The following is a 19687-nucleotide window of genomic DNA, read 5'->3' as shown; positions in this document are numbered from 1 at the left end:
CAGTAGTAGCTAAAGCAATATGCACTTCTTGCTTCTTTTTATTTCTTCTTGTTTTCCCCCACTCCTTTTCTATATACTATTGATTGAGATTGATTTCATTTCATAACCTTAGTCACAAGCTTTATTCATATTTAAATAAATAGAGACCTTTTTGTTCATATAGTTAACTAGCTTTCTTCTCTTTTTGTCTTTGTAGAAAAGTAAGTTTTGGATTCAAAGGCATACATTTTGTGTAGTGGGGTGAGGGTACGGAAGAAGTTTTAGGAAACTAATTGTAATAAGCCAAAAAAAAAAAAAACTGATAAATTAAATGAGTGAATGAACCTAACAAAAAATTCCCACTAGGAAATTCTTTTATGATAAGGAGAGAATTATTTACTTAAAGAGAGGGTGGTGAGGCTTCTTATGATTGGAAAAAATGAACATAAAAAATAGTTAATAGGATCAAGTCCTTGCAACTTATGCTAAGTGGAATATAGCTTTTCATTAATTTAATTCAAAGTTAATGAAAATGGTTTCTGCCTTGTTCTCCCTCTATGATGCTTTCCTCAGTAGCTCTTTTTACCTGGCTTATTCTCTTTGGAATTTATTTACTTTTTCATTGTCAAGTTTTTTTTTTTTTTTTCATTATTCTGTCTGTGACTATATGAGAATATGTTGTGTAATGCAATAAGAATTGAATTTAGAGTGTATGCTTGATTGCAACTAATCATTTTGAACCACTTGCTTTCAAATACTTTTTTGAGAACAAAGTAATATAATATATGTGGTCCTATTGCTATTGCTGAAACACTGTAATCCATTCTACTTATCATTTGAGTCACTTTCCATTTGGGATATCACAGGTTTATTTCTAGAACTTCATCTCTTAAACAGAATCTTAAGGTCTTTGGGTTCTGTGTCTCTCTCTCTTTAACATGGAGATTATAACAAAGGTGAGTCTTGGAAGTTGGAATAATGCTAAAGTTGTTGTCTTGTAATTCGAGGTGCATGTTCAACTTCTAACAAAATTGTGTGTATTTATCTTTTCCACACTTAATTTAATGAAAATTTCGAGTCGTACATTTTTGATAGATAAGACCATAGGATAAAAAATTACTTTTTGAACATAAAATTTTTAGTTTAACTTTTTTGTCAAACAATCCTACGAAGTATGAACTAGACAGTATGAATAATCAAATACAGGTAAATTAACATGTCAGTGTGGCATGGGACTACTATGATGAAAGTTATTAGGCTACCTTTGAAAAAAAAGACAGAGATTGAGAGTTGAGATTGAAAGATGGACATTGAAAGACAGAAATTAAATTGAGTCTCTATATTGTGTTTGGTGTAAAATATACTGAATTGAGTTATGTGTCAATATTATGTCTAATTTAAGATAAATATAAATATTGAATAGTAGATTTGAAATTTGAAAAATTAAATCAAAATATTTTTGAGAGAAATATTATTAAAATTTCAATTTTCATCTCAAAAAATTTCAGTTCCCTATATTTTCAATTTCTAGAGAAATTGAAGGGACCAAAATTTTGAGTCTTGAAATTAAATTTTTAGTTCTAGACCACAAAACATAATACTAAGTCTCGCTTCTCTGTCTTAGTTTCAGTCAATGAAAATAAATGCTATCTTAAGGAACTAAAATTAGTGTGAGCAACAGGCTAAGCATTTAGAAGAAAATTAGTCTCGGTTCTGTCCTCCAATTTGATAGAATCAACATTGTTCACTTGCCTAGTTGATCAAGGCATTACAGTTTTTACCAACTTATGAGAACTCATATTAAATCTTTTTTAAAGGGTTAATTTAAAATGAGTAAAACACTAAACTGGCATAACCTTATTGCACCTTCAATTGACAACAACAATCTTAGGCTTATCAGCACTTGATTTGTTTTGATTAATAATTGAGAAGGGCACTTCAACATGTTCATTACAGATTACACAAGTTTCAAAATTTTCTTACAAGTAGTAATCATCTTCCAATTTACATTGAATTCAAATCAATTCATAACATGTAGTTAAATGCATAGACATGTGCATCAGGGATATTAAGTGTCAAAGTTTCCATGAAAAGGTAGAAACGTCTTATATTATCCATTGCAAGTGTAGCTCGGTCAATTACATCACTGTCTCCAATAACCTCCCATAAATCTGTAGAACTAACCCTTTTGAGGCTTCCACGGCAAAATGGACATGATTCTGATCTCAAATACCTACAAAGATTTCATGTCACACTTTACTAGCAACATCAAATAATTGGCCACACTTAATTTGAGAACAGAACAAGTGTATCAAAGTGTTTGATTTGAGTGTACCAATCATGGAAGCAGCTAATGCACAAGGAATGCACACAATTAGGAAGCACCATCTTCCTGCTCTTCTCCATGCATATGTCACATTCATCATCTCCCTCTTGGTCTTCATCAAGAAACTTTTCAAGCCTTTTTCTGCTCACAATTTGGCTGCAATTGCTTCTGTGGTCTCTGATTCTGGACACATTGAACTCGCCTTCGAGTAATCGGAGCGAAGGGTATATTACAGCTGCAGGAGAATTCTCACCATTTTAAGCAAGTTAATCACATAATTGAAGTGAAAAAATTGATTAAAGAGGCAAGAAGGAAGACATAACATACCATAGAATTCTCTTAGAGAGGCTATCCTTTCTTTTGAGGAAATAGATGGCATTCCATCAATGTATACCTATATAAAAACATAGTAGGCAGCAAGTTCATTGAAACTAGATGTAAAAAAGAGAAAAATAAGGGCATGAAAATGGGAAAATGGTGATGATATGATGACTCACATTGGATATAAGAATGTGGAGTAATCCCAAACAATGGGGAATATCATCTGTGCAACTAAAATCCAACCACTCAATCAATGACAAGAAAAGAGGAGCAAAAGGGCTGTAACATAATTTCATTTGGATATAGCTCCCATTATAATCTCTAGGGAGTGCTGATGCCCTGCAATTTTGAATTTTTCTTTATTTATGTAGCAGTCAATTTGGACAAAATGGTATACTAAAAAAATTGATATTTGTGATAGTTTTTGAAACTGATATCTAAGAAGAAAGAAAATTTCTTACAGTGTGTTGGCATGTTGGATATCATCTTCAAGAGCCTTGAGAGATTCTCTGAAAGAACTATTGGATTGTATTTGCACCATTAAGTCCCAACAAGGAAGAAGAAAAGAACAAAAAATAGAAGGGTGATATAGTAAAAGAAAGCTATGTTGTTGTTGCTAATGCAAGGGAGCTATTTTAATTTGTTTGTTGTACCACAAAGAGAATATTGATGATTGCATGGATTAGAAGGAGGGGTATCTCTAAATAAAGAAGAAAACAAGCAGATGAATGAAGATGAAAGAGAGAAAGAGACCGTGTTGTGTGAGGGTAGATAGATAGAAAGAAAAGAAGTTAGCTTAATATTCAAACTTGGCCACCATATAAGGATTATTAAGGAAAGAAAAGGATGCCTTCTCTCACTTTGTTACCTTTTTTTCTTGCCCATTGATTCAATTCTCTGTGGTCAACTGCAATGCAGCGTGTTTAACCATTTGTCTTTGATAATTGTCTAATCTGATTAGAGTCTCATAGTACATTACATATAGTATAGTATCATATTTATTTACTCCATCCACTACTCTAAAGTCTAACATTTTGTGCTTTCGGTTTCAGTCCTCTCAAAAACTTTTCCCTCCCTCTCTCTTTCTCATCTTTCTGGCATAAGGGACATTAATAATGCGCGGCTGCAACAATTTTTTTCTTGTTGAAACCAGTTGTCACCTATTTACATCCTCTACTTTAAAGTGTCTTGCCTCTTGACCTTATCTATATACATCAAGCCTTTAATTTAAATTTAATAAGCACATTTGTTACTCATATTTTGGTTACCTACTTTCATCTGTGGAGGCTGTTCATGACTGAGTCAAGTACATAGAATCATAGAGCATTATTGACTCAGCACAATGCAGTTAGAAAGGATTTTTTTTAATAAATAAAGAAAAAGATAAATTGGGTTACATAAATGCATATCAGTACATCACTGTCGGTCCAGTTTATAGGCCTGCCCTTATTCCACAAGTCTTAAGGCCCAAAAGCGTGACCAAGAAGGGGCGTGTTTGGCTGACCCTTTAAATATTCTGCCAAATATTAAAAGTATGGGCCACAGATAACCGTGTAGGCAACCATGAATATAGATGATATATGAACAGGACAAAATAATGCAACTAAAATTTGTGTAGGCGGTTCCTTCATCAGCGGCGTCAATACCGGACTGGTGAGAAGAACGATGCATCCGGAGATCTCAGAACGGGGAAGAATGCTCCAGGCGTCAGATCCATGCAACAGGTCGGCCTGGTAGGGGAGGTCCCGGCGGCAGCAACAAGCTCGACCAGAGAGCTACGCGACGAAGATGACAATAGTGTTAGGGTCGAGCACTAGGGGGTCGGGATCTGGGGCGAATCGGGTTCTGATTGGGTGGCCGGGTCAGTTATCTGGCCTTGGCCCCGGTCCAAAAAAAAAATTTGTGAATGAGAAATAAATGAATTGAATAAAAATATAGACAATAATAAAAATAATATGATAAAGTAGTAAAATTACAATTTTTCATAATATATAGAGAAATCTATAATACTCATTTATATATTATGAAAATTCATGTAAAAGAATTACACATATTAGAAATTTTACTATTTTTCTCTCTAGGTTTTATTCACTAATTTTATGTAAAACATGATATATATTAACAAATGCCTTAACTCTCTATATATTATATTTTGTGGAGTGCATTTGGTTTACAAGTTGATCAAGTTGTGCACAAATTGCATAAGTGTGTATACTAGAGTCTTTTTTTATATTTATTTTTATCAAGTTGTATGACAAGTTGATAAATATCAATTTATATAATAACTCATTTTTAGACTAAGTCAAAAATTATAACTAAGGTAATTTATCTTCAAGTTGTAAATTTTTATTAGAACTTTAACTATGCAAGTTGTAAGTAGTTTCATGAGTCTTCTAACTTGATAAGAACTATTTGCATCATACTTGATTCTAGACCAAGTTTAAGTTCTATAATGTTGTTTAATTTTCTTGAAACTTCATCATACTCCACTTGTATTACTTATAACCTCTAGCTATTTTGTTGACTTCAAAGCAAAAGAAGAATTTCACTTCTTCTTTTTCACAATCTCCTACTCAAAATTATTCTTTTGGTGTATTCATATTACTCATATTTTCAATAAGCCCAAGAGAAGATCTGCACCAATCAAATTTATTGTATTGATTAGTTTTGTCATGATATGTGTAAGATTGTCGTTGATGTGGATTTTTTGCATATCCACTTTTCTTTCTTCCACTACTTCACGAACAAAATGATATTGAACGCCTATGTACTTCGTTATTGAGTGAAAGGTTGGATTCCTTGCGATGTGCAAGGCACTCTAACTGTCACAAAATATTAGAATCATATCCTGATTGCGTTCGAGTTCCTCCATTAACCTTTGCAATCAAATTGCTTCCTTACAAGATAGCGTAGCTGCCATATATTTAACTTCTGTAGTTGATAATGCTACAACTACTTGTAATTTTGATAACTAACTTACTGTACTTCCTGCAAGTGTGAACACATATCCCGTAGTAGATTTTCTTTTGTCAAGATCTCTTACGAAATCAGAGTCAACATAATTTTTTATGGTAAATTCAGATTCTCCAAATTATAAAGCAATATTAAAGGTTCCTTTGATATATTTCAGGATCCTCTTCGTAGCACTCTAGTGCTCTTTTCCTGGATTTGCCATGAATCTGTTGACCATCTCGACATATTGAACGGTATCTGGTCTAGTATAAATCATGGCATACATAAGACTTCCCACTGTAGATGCATACGGTACTCAAGATATTTCTATCTTTTCTGCTTCATTGCTATGACATATCTCAGAAGATAATTTAAAATTCACAGGAAGTGGGATTGATATTGCATTACACTCTTGCATGTTAAAGCGCTGCAAGACCTTTATCAAGTAATTTTTTTGGGATAGCCAAATCTTCCTATCTTTTTCGTCTTAGCAAATCAGCATCCCCAAAATCTTGTTTGCTGGTCCTAGATCCTTCATATCAAACTTTCTATGCAACTGAGCCTTTAATTCCTGGATACGATCTTTGTTGGGGCCTATCACCAATATATCATCCACGTACAACAGCAGAATGATGAAATCACCATTACTAGACCTCTTGTAATAAGTACAATAGTCTGACGGAAGTATATTATAATCAAGGCTAATAATGAAGAAATCAAATCTCTTATACCAACATCTCGATGCCTACTTTAAGTCGTACAGAAATTTGGTTAACTTGCAAATCAAGTTTTCTTTCCCTGATTCTTCAAAGCCTTCTGGTTAGAGCATATATACTTTTTCTTCAAGTTCACTATGAAGAAAGATAGTCTTTACATCTAGTTGTTTTAGATGTAAGTCATACACAACATATATAGTAAGAACTACTCTTATTGTAAAAATTTTAACTAATGAAGAAAATTTTTTATTGAAATCAATTGTCACACTTTATTTTGTAAACCCATTTGTTACTAATTGCTTTCCTTTTGTTCGGGAGTAGGACAAGCTAAGCTCCCACGTCTTATTTCTGCGTAATGCTTCCATTCTTTCTTGCATGGCTGTCATCCATAAAGAAGAATCTGGACTTTCAATAGCCTCTTGAAAGGTTGATGGTTCTCCATCTTCAATAACAAAACAATATGAATCATAGCAAGTCATGACATAGTTGGCATGCCATGATGGTTTTTTCAATTCTGCGAGCTTTACTTAGTCCTTATTCAACTTGCTCAGGTTCTGCTTTAGAAGAGTCTTTTTCTCTAGACTTATCATTCATGTATTGTAGTAGTTTTTCAGTGCTACTGTTATTTTCTTGCTCCTTTTGCATAACTCATTTTCAGCAAATATAATATCTCTACTGATAATAACTTTGTGGACAGTGGGCTCCCACAAACGATACCCATTTACATTGCTAGCATAGCCCAAGAAGATACACTTTCTTGATTTAGGATCAAGTTTTGTTCTTTCTTGGGTATTGAATATCACATAAACAGGACATCTAAACATATAGAGAGAAGAATAATCAGGTGGCTTACTTTGTCACATCTCCATTGGAGTTTTTAACCCAATTGACGGTGATATATTAATCACGTAGCATGCTGTTTTAACTGCTTCTGGCCAGAAAGACTTGGCTAATCCTGTAGTTTGTAACATAGCTCGAATTCTTTCTAGAAGAGTTCTACTCATCCACTCAGCAACACCATTTTGTTGAGGTGTACATACAACTGTGAATTGCCTCTGAATACCCTCGTTCTTGCAAAATGCAATAAAATCACCATCAGTGTATTCTCCTATATTGTTTGTTCTCAAACACTTTATTTTCTTCCCAGTTTCAAGCTCTATTTGCGCTTTAAATTCCTTGAATACTGGAAACACATCTGACTCCTTCTTGATGGGGAATACCCACACTCTTCTATGAAGGAGACAAAATATTTTGCTCCTCCTAGTGATAATTCTGGTGATTGTCATAAATTAGAATGAATCAAGTCTAGTATGTGCTTACTTCTAGCGGTTGATCTTTCAAACTTCAATTTATACTACTTGCTTGTCACACAGTGCTCACAGAAAGGTAGATTCACTGTTTTAAGCCCTAGAAGGAGATTACGTTATGCAAAAATTTGTAGATCACGTTCTGACATATTGCCTGATTTGGGATGCCACAACATCGTTGTATTTTCTTGATCTGCAGATACAACTGATGCTTCTGCATCTCAAACTGTATCTCCAGAAAGCATGTAGAGATTGGTTGTTAGCCGTTTTGTCTTCATGATCACAGGAGCACTATTAGTCACCTTCAACGATCCACTTTCAATATTAATCTTGTACCCTTGAGAATCTAATAGCCCAACGGATAACAAATTTTTTCCCAGGCCATTCACATGTCTTACACCTTGAATCGTATGGATGGAACCATCAAACATCTTAATTTTGATGGTACCAATTTTCACAATTTCTAAGGCATGATCATCTCCTATGAGTAAAAATCCTTTTGAAATGGGTTCATAAGTGCTAAACGACTCATGATGTGGAGTTATGTGATATGTTACTGTACAATCCAATAGCCAAACATCAACTAGTAGTTTATTGTCTTCATGACTAATAGCAGCTTCGATGCGCAAGACATTTTCATGCTCTTCTTGTTGAACCAACAATCTTTCTTCAAGTGTCCTTTCTTGCCACAATTGTAACAAGTAAGGTTCTTCTTTTAAGACCTTAATCTACCACGACTTTGACTCCCACTAGAGCCACATTCCATTGCCTCTCATCACCGACAAAATTTCTATTTGCTTTGAATTTTTCGTTCGATCATCTTTATTTTTGTGCCTGCTTTCTTCTTTAAGAATAATGGCAGCAACATCATCAAATCGAAATTGATCAATAATATTGTTATTTGTGATGTTAATAATACAAGTCTGGTAAATTTTGGAGAAGAAGTTCACCATGTTTATTTTCTACAATTTGACACTTCATGTATGTCAGTTGCAAAAATATAGTATTAAGATTGTTGATGTGATCCTTTACTGATGTGGATTCACTCATACGAAGAGTATAGAGCTTTTTTTTCATGAATATCTTGTTGTGAAGTAACTTTACCTCGTACAGCTTAGTGAGTACCTCCCAAATCTCTTTTGTTGTCTGTTTCTCGGAGATGCTTGACAATACAGAATCTGCCATAGCCAAGTGTAAATTGGCAACGGCGTTTCCCTCCATCTCTTTCCACTTGTCATCAGGAGTGCTGGTAGGCCTACCTTCTATTGCTTCTAAGCAATTATCTTTTCTCAAAATTTTCTTGATCTTCAGTTTCCAAAGGAAAAAGTTATCCCACTTAATTTCTCGATCTTAAATTTTGTTGCCATGGTTTTGACACTAACTTGTCCTTTTGCAGCGGAAGATTAAGAACCTAAAATTCTGATACTACTGTTAGGTACTAGAGTTAATAGAGACTAAATAACGCAACTAAAATTTGCGAACGAAAAAATAAATAGAACATAATAAGAATATAGACAATAGTGAAAATAATATGACAAAGTGGTGAAATTACAATCTCTCACAATATATAGAGAAGTCTATAATACTCTTTTACATATTATGGAAATTCATGCAAAGGGATTACACATATGAAAGACCTTACTACTTTTTTCTCTAAGTTTCACTCACTAATTCTATGCAAAATATGTCATACATTAACAAATGCTTTAACCCCCTATATATAATTTTGTGGACGTGCATTTGGTTTACAAGTTGATCAAGTTGTGCACAAAGGCTCCTTTTGGTAACAAAGACACAAAGTAATGGATAAAAACACAAAGACATAACAATACATAGACATAAATATACATAGATTTTTTTATTGTATTTGATAACAATATACATAACAATACACTAATATACATTCATATCAACATACCAAATTTATCCTCATCCGTAACACCATTACCACCACCAATATCAGCATTTACAATTACCACCATCATCTATAACCATCATTAATACCAATATCAAATTCATCATCATCATTTACATATAACTAACAAAAAAATTATGATAAATTTTTTAACAATAATCATTTATCTATCTCAAAAAAAATGAGAGAAAGAGAGGCAAGCCAACAATCATAGTGATAATAAACCAAAATTAAAAAAAAATTCAAGAGATTGAGAGATGGCGCTGACAATAATAGAAGGGCAGAAGAAGATAGTAGCGGCTGCGAGTAACTGGAAGGTGGTGGGAGTTGTAAAACGGAGGAAGGCGAACAGCACAGCACTACGAGTGTTCCTATGTTAGAAGGGGTAGGTGCTGTGAGATGTTGGGTTGCAAGAGGTGGATGACAACGATACTGTGAGTTGCTAGGTCACGAGAGGTGGACGATGACAGCGCTGCGACGGTGCTGCGACTTGCTATCTCGTTAGACGGTGATGCCACTGCGATTTTTTTGTTATGTGAGAACTGCATGGCGACGGTGCTGCAAATGTTGCAGTAGTAGGCGACAGATCTGGATGAGTGGCAAAGAGTGGAGGCGGTAGTAGAGAGAGGAGTGATGGAGGGAAGAGGATAGTGACAGAAGAAGATGAAGGAGGGAGGAGGGAGGAGGGAGGAGGGAGGGACACAACAATAGAAGAAGGAGGATGGAGGAAAGAGAAGGGAAAAGGAAGAAGGTATCTGGATGTTGAAAGGTTTCTGCCTTTCTGGAGTTAGAAACTCAGAATGAAGAAGATAATGGAGAAAAAGGAGGTTAGGGTTAAGGTACATAATTGGTATTTTAAAAAAAAGAAGGGATAAAAATGTAAAATTTGTGTCTAATCAATTGTGTCTCAATATCTCAACTCAAATGAGTGACACTGAAAACATGTATTTTATGTACACTTTTGTGTGACAGTGTCCATTAAAAATTTGTGTTTCAGCAAACAAACAATAGACATGTACCACTGTCCTTGGTATACATGGACACAAACTAAACGCACGCAAATTGCACAAGTGTGTGTACTAGAGTCTTATTTTACATTCATCTTTATCAAGTTGTATGATAAGTTGATAAATATTAATTTATGTAACAACTCATTATTTGACTAAGTCAAAGATTGCAATTAAGCTAATTTATCTTCAAGTTGCAAATTTTTACTAGAACTTTGATTATGCAAGTTGGACAACTTACAAGTAGTTTCATGAGTCCTTTAATTTGACAAGAATCATTTGCATTATACTTAATTCTAAACCAAGCTTAAATTCTATAATGTTCTTTAATTTTCTTAAAATTTCATCATACTTTACTTGTATCACTTGTAACCTATAACCATTTTTGTTGGCTTCAAACCAAAAAAAGAATTTTACTTTTTCTTTTTACAGTGACTCAACATCTCTTATTAAATTTTCCATTTTATTTATTTATTTATTGCTTGAAGAAGAAGCTATGCTGAATGCATGGCCAAATAACTCTGTTCTGTGTATGTGGGGAAAATCTCAGGATTCGGGAGGAAACAACAGAAGATATTCTGCAACTTGTCTTTCTCTGATTGCATGTTGCAACTGAAAAACATGTCTACGTGAAAATCTCAATTATAATTATTATAGTTTAAATAAATATGTAATATGGTTGAATATATATATATATATATATATATATATATATATATATATATATATATATATATTCTTAGTTATGTTACATTTAACCTTATGAACCAATATTAAATTAGTTGAGTAGTAGATAAGCTCATCCCTTTTTTAAAAAGTCTTGAGTTTGAGACTTTAAATCCTGTGAGGGTGCTCATGAAATTTTTAATAATGAAATTTGGATACTTGTAAAGAAGATGATGGAACCCATGGAATTGATTGCATTGAGATTTGAGAGAGAGGGGAGAGGGGACCCAGGCCACAGTGTTGATACCAAGGCCACACATGACATGCATACTTTTTCAAACTCTAGAAAGCAGAGAGAGCACAACATTGTTCAAAGTTATTTATTTATACAATTTCACTAAGTTTATGCGCTCTGATAAAGCACTAATTAAAGGAAGTAAAGTGCCTAAATTTAAGCCCCCTTCCATTCTAATCACCTACCTCCACTTTTAATCATTTGTATTTGTCATCCTTTAATCACAGTTATGTTGTTCCTCCCTTTAATTCATGTTATATCACCAAATTATACCAAAAAATTCAAAGGGTGGTTTGAATTCTGTCTAAAAAACTATTAAAATATCTAAGGAGATACCAAATCTTACCATCATATAAATGTCTTCTTCTTGTCCCATGGCGCCCAAGACAAATTTGATAACCAGGAAAAATTAAATTTGGACTTTTCTTACAATAACAAGTGGATTGATCCAAAAATGCTATATATCTTTTTCTCACTTTGTAGCTTGTGGACTTTTGTGTCACTTTTTCAGAATGGGAAAAAAAGGAGAAAAGAAAAGTTGAGCCTAAAATGAAAAAACAAGATTCCTAACCCCAAATGATAAAGATATAAGAACGTGAATGAACAATCAACCAAACTTATCAATCAGAGAAAAGTTGAAATGTAATTATTGGGACATGGCAGTTGAAGATACTGAACTGACAGATATTAACTGTTAACATAATCAATCACTTAAAACATTCTTGAATCAAAGATTTCCTATGTTGTCTTGCTTTACCTCTATGGATTTATTTTCTCTCTTCCTGAGTATAATACTTCTTATACTGACTCCACTTTCTGTTTCACAACTTGAAGGTAATTTTCTTTAGTCTTATGCTCCTCAATTGAATTCTCAGTTGAAGGAAAAACTATTGAAACATGAAACTTCATCAGTTTATTTATTCATTTGAAACCATGTCATGCAGAATTTGTTAGCATTGATTGTGGAGGGAAAAGTAACTACACTGATGGAAGCTCAGGGTTGTCATGGATTTCAGACTCTGACATGATGCACCATGGAACTCCAGTGGAAGTAGAAGATGCTCCAAATGGAGGAACCATGGTTCAGTATCGAACGCGCCGAGACTTTCCCATTGACAGCAAGAAACATTGTTACACACTAAGCACAGTTGAGAGAAGAAGGTATCTTGTTAGAGCAACATTTCAATATGGAATGCTGAAAAATGGAGGCACATACCCTCAGTTTCAGCTCTATTTGGATGCAACAAAATGGGCCACTATCTCTATATATGATGCTAAAAGAGTGTATATTGAAGAAATGATTATAAGGGCACCCACAAGTTCCATTGATGTTTGCATGTGTTGTGCCACAACTGGTTCTCCTTTTATATCTACTCTTGAGCTTAGACCCTTGAATCTTTCTATGTATGCCACTGATTATGAGGATAACTACTACTTGAAAGTAGCTGCAAGAATCAATTTTGGTGCTCCAAGTGAGGCATCTCTCAGGTGTGGAGCCTTGTAGCCTTAAAGTGTTTGAAATATTGCAGCTTGGTTAAGCATGGTCTTGATTTAATCTTTGTATTAATGTCAGGTACCCGGATGATCCATATGATAGAATTTGGGATTCTGATCTTGCTAGAAGGCAAAATTTTCTTGTAGGGGTGGCGCCCGGAACAGAGAGAATTAGTACTACAAGGAACATAGATATAGGGACAAGAGAGTATCCGCCTGTTAGAGTTATGCAAACTGCAGTTGTTGGCACCAAAGGAGTACTTAGCTATAGATTGAATTTAGAGGATTTCCCTGCCAATGCTCGCGCATACGCGTATTTTGCAGAGATTGAAGATCTTGGTAAGAATGAGGTTCGGAAATTCAAGTTGAAGCAGCCTTATATACCTGACTATAGCAATGCAGTTGTTAACATTGCTGAGAATGTCAATGGTAGCTACATTCTTTATGAACCAAGTTACATGAATGTGAGTCTGGATTTTGTTCTGTCATTCAACTTTGTTGCAACCCCGGATTCTACTCGAGGACCTCTCCTTAATGCAATGGAAATAAGCAAATATGTACGGATTGCTTCAAAGACTGACAGGCAAGATTGTAAGTTACTGATATCAGTATACAATTGCACATATAGCATTGCTTGTATGGAACATGCAGATTACTTGGTTGTTCCATTGAAATGATTTATACTCTTATTTTCATTTTGCAGCAACTGTTGTAAATGCATTGCGATTGGCGTCTGCTGAAAGTTTGCAATTCAATGAAGGTGATCCTTGTGTTCCAACTCCCTGGGAGTGGATAAATTGCAGTGCCACTACACCTCCAAGAATTTCAAAAATGTAACATCTTCAATCTTTTTTGTGTTGAAAATTTTGTTCCATTCCAACATTAATCAAGTGAATTGCCATATTAACTCAGTATTGTAGAATGGGCTATCTGTTATGAACATTTCTACACAGTTGGAGTAAATTCGGAAGCACTATAATGGAAAATCATCATCATATATTTCAAAAGTTGACATCACATTTTGCTTATTTAATATATACCGGAAGTTGAAACTGACTACAATTTTACAAATTCCAACTACTTATTTTAGAGTTCTATCAAGAAGGAATTTGACAGGTGAAATCCCACCTGAACTGAATAACATGGATGCTTTGACAGAGTTGTAAGTACATCATTATATTTAAAAAAATAAAAAATAAAAATTTGCTTTAGTTTTTTTCCTTACTGGTTTTCCTTGTAATATAATCCTATTCACTCAGGTGGTTAGATGGAAACTCACTTACAGGAACACTACCTGACATGAGCAATCTTATAAATCTAAAGATTGTGTAAGTTCCTTCTTTTTTTATTTCTTTTCTTAAGTTTCTTTTCATTTTGTCAACTGATGACTCTTGCAGCCATTTAGAAAACAACAAATTGACTGGTCCTCTACCATCTTACCTGGGTAGTTTGCCAAGTTTACAAGCACTGTATGTATACTTATCTTCATGGATGTTTCTCCTTTCAAACTTCGATTTATGGATCAAATTATTTCCAATTCTTTCTCATTCGAAATACGATATAATTATCTTCGTATTTTTATCAATCATACCAGAATTGTGAATTTCTGGCAGGTTCATACAGAATAATTCCTTTAGTGGGGAAATACCAGCAAGATTAATATCTGGAAAATTTGTTTTCAAGTAAGTATCCTTAGCAACAGCAAATCTTTCTTGTATTTCAATGTAAGATTAGATTATGATCCACAATTGTATGATAGAATGATCTTTTCAGCTAGTCTTGTAATCACAATTATTCTATCTTCTAGCTATGATGGAAATATTGGACTACATAGAGGGAACAAGAAGCATTTCAAGTTGATACTTGGAATTTCAATTGGAGTACTAGCAATTCTATTACTATTGTTCATAGGTACTTTGTTACTACTGCTGCAGAGAAGGAAATCTCGAACGAGACAAAAAGGCTAGTTGGTCAATTCAAAGTCGATACTATTTAAGCTCTTTTTTTTAACTACAATTTTTTTAACTTAGCATTCTCATGTCCAGCAGGTGTTTCTGCACACAAAAGCACTAAACCTTCAACTGCATATTCATTGGTTCGAGGAAATTTAACGGATGAAGGTACCACTTGCTATATAGCACTCTCAGATTTGAAAGAAGCTACTGATGATTTTTCGAAGAAAATTGGCAAAGGAAGCTTTGGATCTGTTTATTATGGGAGAATGAAAGATGGAAAAGAGGTTGCAGTTAAGACTATGACTGATTCATCCAGCCATGGGAACCGCCAATTTGTTAATGAGGTGGACTTCAATTCAGTTACAAAGAAATTTTCTACCTGCAGAAATGCAGTTCAACCAAAGGAGTTGTATTCAGTATATTTTCTTATTAGCATGGCATTCTCCACAAATAGACAAGAGAAACTACGAGAATATATGAAATTCTTAATTTTCAGACCTTTGATTGTAGAATAACAAATGCAGGTAGCCCTCTTATCAAGAATTCATCACAGGAACTTGGTTCCTCTGATTGGATACTGTGAAGAAGAATATCAGCATATTCTGGTTTATGAGTATATGCACAATGGCACTTTAAGGGATCACCTTCATGGTCTAACAACTAAATCCTACGTTTTCTTTTAATCTGTTTATTTAGCACTACAAATTGTCCCATGACATGTGTTTCCAATGTTTTCACAGAACCTTCCAAGCAAAAGAATTTAGACTGGCTAACTCGACTTCGAATTGCAGAAGATGCAGCCAAAGGTTCAGTAGTAAAATTACCTTTCTCAGTCCATGTAAGTTCTTCCAAGTTAACAGTTGAACAAACAGACTTGTTTTCTACAGGTCTTGAATACTTGCACACAGGATGCAATCCCAGCATCATTCACCGAGATGTAAAGACCAGCAATATTCTTTTAGACATCAATATGAGAGCAAAAGTGTCAGATTTTGGACTCTCTAGGCTAGCCGAAGAAGATTTAACTCACATATCAAGCATTGCAAGGGGAACCATAGGTTACCTTGATCCTGAGTAAGCCATGGGGTCTCAAATTCTTATGATCAATAATTTCTTTACTTCTGAATGTTCTGAACCGAGTTTGTACTTTGTCTATAAGCAGGTACTATGCAAATCAACAGTTGACAGAAAAGAGTGATGTGTATAGTTTTGGAGTTGTTCTTCTAGAACTGATATCTGGAAGAAAACCTGTGTCACCAGAAGATTATGGTGATGATATGAATATTGTTCACTGGGTATATATTATTTTGAATGATTTAACTTGTCTTTCTTTAACATTATGGATTTCAGCTAAAGAATTAATGGTAGATGAAAATGAAAATTTTGCAGGCAAGACCTTTAATCCGAAAAGGCGATGTAATGAGGATGATTGACCCTTGTATAGCAGGGAATGCGAAGATTGAATCCATTTGGAGGGTTGTTGAGATTGCAATGCAATGTGTGCAACAGCATGGTGCATCAAGGCCAAGGATGCAAGAAGTCATTTTGGCTATACAAGATGCTACCAAGATTGAAAAAGAAGCACAAAATAAGCTAAAATCAACATCATCATCATCATCTTCAACTTCAGGAAAACCACAGTCTTCTAGGAAAACTTTACTCACAAGCTTTCTTGAAATTGAGAGTCCTGACTCCTCAAGTGGCTGCCTCCCATCAGCAAGATAAATGAGTAGTAATCAGTAATCCTATCAGGCATTATGTCAAACACCATCCATACAGTTACAACATAGTGAATGACAAACCCTAATTCTTCTATTTTAGTATTTGGCTAGTTGCAAGAATAAATGAGCAATTTAAATTTGATTATATTGTTAAATTTGAGACAGCAATTAATCAATTAGGATCAATTAACATAAGCATATCTTTGTGTGTTGGTTGAAGGAGATTTATGATCCAAAACTAAGGGACACACATGATTGACCAAATAGGCAAATAGAATAAAAGATAAGATGGCATCAAATATCAATTTGGAAAAATTGACATTTTATGAAATGAATAGTGACAAGCAAAAAAAAACAATTCTTTTGATCGGATGGATTGAACAATTCTCAATTTTATGTATTATATCACACACTCACACACATATTTAAAGATTTTAGTCAATCAACTAAAATCTCACTTGCAAGTTGCAAGAAACAAACTTTATGGCCTCACCAAACCAACCTGTGTGTTGTGTTGGGTTGGACTTGGACCCTTGTGGTGTCGTGTTGTCTCAACTTATTGAAGCCCTATAACTAACTCCTTTTTCTTTTTTCTTTTTTCTTTTTTCTGACGACGAATAATTGACAACATTAATCACTGTTTGAAAATTGAAACAGCAACGAATATAACATGGAGAAATCATATTTGTGATCCAGAATCTTCTTAGGATAGATTAAGATTTTGCCCTACTTTGATGGATTGTTTGAGCACCTTTCCTGTACCTACACGTAACTATGTATGAGTCCATTATAATTCAATGTTAATGATGATAATAATTAATGTTCCTTTATCCGAATATTTAATCTAATTTGCTTCAAACAGGTGATAACATAGTTGTGTTTTCTGCTCTTCAACATAAGGGGATTAGGATAAGCTACATAATTATAAAGAACAAAAAAAAAATACATACATGTGTAACATTTCTTCAATCTCTAATCTTTTGAACAATTATCTAATCTAATGTGCCACATGAGCAGCATCTTATTGCTAGCTTAATTGACTCCATTAAATTCCTTCTAACATTGGCAAACTTGCTAGCATAATGAGTTATAGACCATCCCTCTTTTTTTTTTTTTTTTCAAAAGAAAGAAAGAAAAAGAAGGCAGGAGGAAATAATGCTTGTTACTTGTTAGTTTCCAATTCTCCTCCCTTTTATTTTTACGAGTTTAATTTTAATGTATTGATAAAATAAAGTATTTTATATAATTACATAATTACATTTATTTTTTTGATAATCATTTACGCAAAAATATTATATAATTAGATACACTTTTAAAATTACTAGTAATTCACGCTATTAAAATAAATGAGAATTAAAATTAGATATCTAAAATTAAAATTAATTATATGTCATATCTTAAATAATTTTATATAAATTGAATCAATTAAATTCGATTGTATAAATCGAATCAACAAATTCAAATTACTAAAATACATAGTAATTATATATAAATCGAATTCGATTTAATAAGATGTCAAACTATATTTGAATTAACGCTTGCTAAATCAAAACAAATAAATTTGATTTACCATGTGATGTGATATAGTATAATTGTGAAGGTAAATCGAAGCAACTATATCAATAAATATTTGAAAAAAATCATATAGCAGTACAGGTAGTGATCTAAAATTTGTGTATATGTATGATCAAAGATATAAAAAGAGTAATATTACGTATCTATATTTTTTTATAAATTAAGTTTAATTAAGTTAAATAATAAAATTTAAAATAATATTACTGATAATTGATTTTTATATTATTGATGTTAGACTAACTTTAGTAGACTTAATTAAAAAAATACTTAGATATGTGATATTATTCTTAGCTAAATATTTCAAATGAGTCAACTAAGATGAATTAAATTGTTTATAACAAGACATACATAGGTTACGAAAAAAATTATTAGATAAACGCTTTCTTTTTATGTTGATTTTATATTCATCTTATAAATAAATAATTATTATACAAATATATAAATAGATATAACTTATAAAAATAAATAAAATTTAAGTATTAGTATAAAAAACGAAAATAAATACCGATGTACAAAAAATAAATATATAAAATTATTAAAATAAAAAGATTTTAAAATATTTTATAATTATAATCTTTTTTATAATAAATATTTATGTTTATATAAAATATATTTATTAATTATAAGATGTTTAGTTAAATAATCTAATTATCTAAATCGATTTTGTCCAAAAACAAGTGCAGCCAGTGAATCAAATTAGCGCAGTTGAAATTTGTAAAAAGTCATTTTATTGACATTCACAAATATACTACATCACATATCACATGCTAAATTGAAAGTATTTGTTTCTATTTATCTTTACAATTATGCTATCACATCACATGATAAATCGAATGTATTTGCTTGGATTTATCAAGCTTTAATTCGAATGTAATTTGACACCTTACTAAATTAAATTTAATTAATTTGATTTATATATAATTATCATGTATTTTAATAATTTAAATTTAATTGATTTAATTTATATAAATTTAATTTATTCGATTTATATAAATTGTTCAAGATAAAATATATAAATAATTTTAATTTAAGATATTTATGTAATATTAATTTTTATTTATTTTAATAGGGTGAATTACATTTATATTTGTAATGTTTTTTTTATAATTGGGATAAAGACATTAACACGTTATTTTTAAGGCATGATTCTGAAACATTATTGATAAAGTCAAATGGCATTCATTATACATTGTATATGAGAAAATTATTCGGTTGAATTGATGGGAAGAATATATTAGTATATTACAATATAATAATACAAGGAGAATTTTTTTGAAAAGAAAAAGGCGAGTATTGGCGGTTGATAATGAGCAAACCTACTAATACCTTGTGTTTCCATGGAAACCTAATTAGTCATCTTAGCAACAGGCGCATAATGATGAGAGGAGAGAGAGAGAGAAAGCAATAAGGACAAAAAACAATTGTAACGAAAACAGCCATAATATATAATCAAGAAAC

At 32.7% G+C, this 19687-nt stretch overlaps 2 protein-coding genes across 2 annotated transcripts; one reads left to right on the top strand and one right to left on the bottom strand.

The window, feature by feature from the left end:
• Positions 1-1701: 1701 nt before the first annotated feature.
• On the bottom strand, positions 1702-3753 carry LOC130967436 (E3 ubiquitin-protein ligase AIRP2-like). The gene is made up of 5 exons (XM_057892286.1): positions 3088-3753; positions 2803-2965; positions 2633-2699; positions 2315-2540; positions 1702-2212 (listed from the first exon to the last, which is right to left on the bottom strand). The coding sequence occupies exons 1-5, from the start codon at positions 3165-3167 to the stop codon at positions 2005-2007; spliced, it is 744 nt and encodes a 247-aa protein (XP_057748269.1). The 5' UTR covers positions 3168-3753; the 3' UTR covers positions 1702-2004.
• An 8348-nt stretch (positions 3754-12101) lies between these two features.
• On the top strand, positions 12102-16999 carry LOC130967431 (probable LRR receptor-like serine/threonine-protein kinase At1g67720). The gene is made up of 15 exons (XM_057892284.1): positions 12102-12318; positions 12429-12972; positions 13058-13569; positions 13682-13811; positions 14069-14140; positions 14238-14306; positions 14376-14447; positions 14592-14660; positions 14786-14940; positions 15027-15277; positions 15458-15584; positions 15674-15739; positions 15821-16007; positions 16096-16228; positions 16323-16999. The coding sequence occupies exons 1-15, from the start codon at positions 12225-12227 to the stop codon at positions 16656-16658; spliced, it is 2817 nt and encodes a 938-aa protein (XP_057748267.1). The 5' UTR covers positions 12102-12224; the 3' UTR covers positions 16659-16999.
• Positions 17000-19687: the final 2688 nt, after the last annotated feature.

This window comes from Arachis stenosperma, chromosome 3 (assembly GCF_014773155.1).
Source record: "Arachis stenosperma cultivar V10309 chromosome 3, arast.V10309.gnm1.PFL2, whole genome shotgun sequence".
Taxonomy (NCBI): domain Eukaryota; kingdom Viridiplantae; phylum Streptophyta; class Magnoliopsida; order Fabales; family Fabaceae; genus Arachis; species Arachis stenosperma.
Note: the sequence above shows the minus strand (reverse complement) of the source record. Positions and strands in the feature narration are given on the sequence as shown.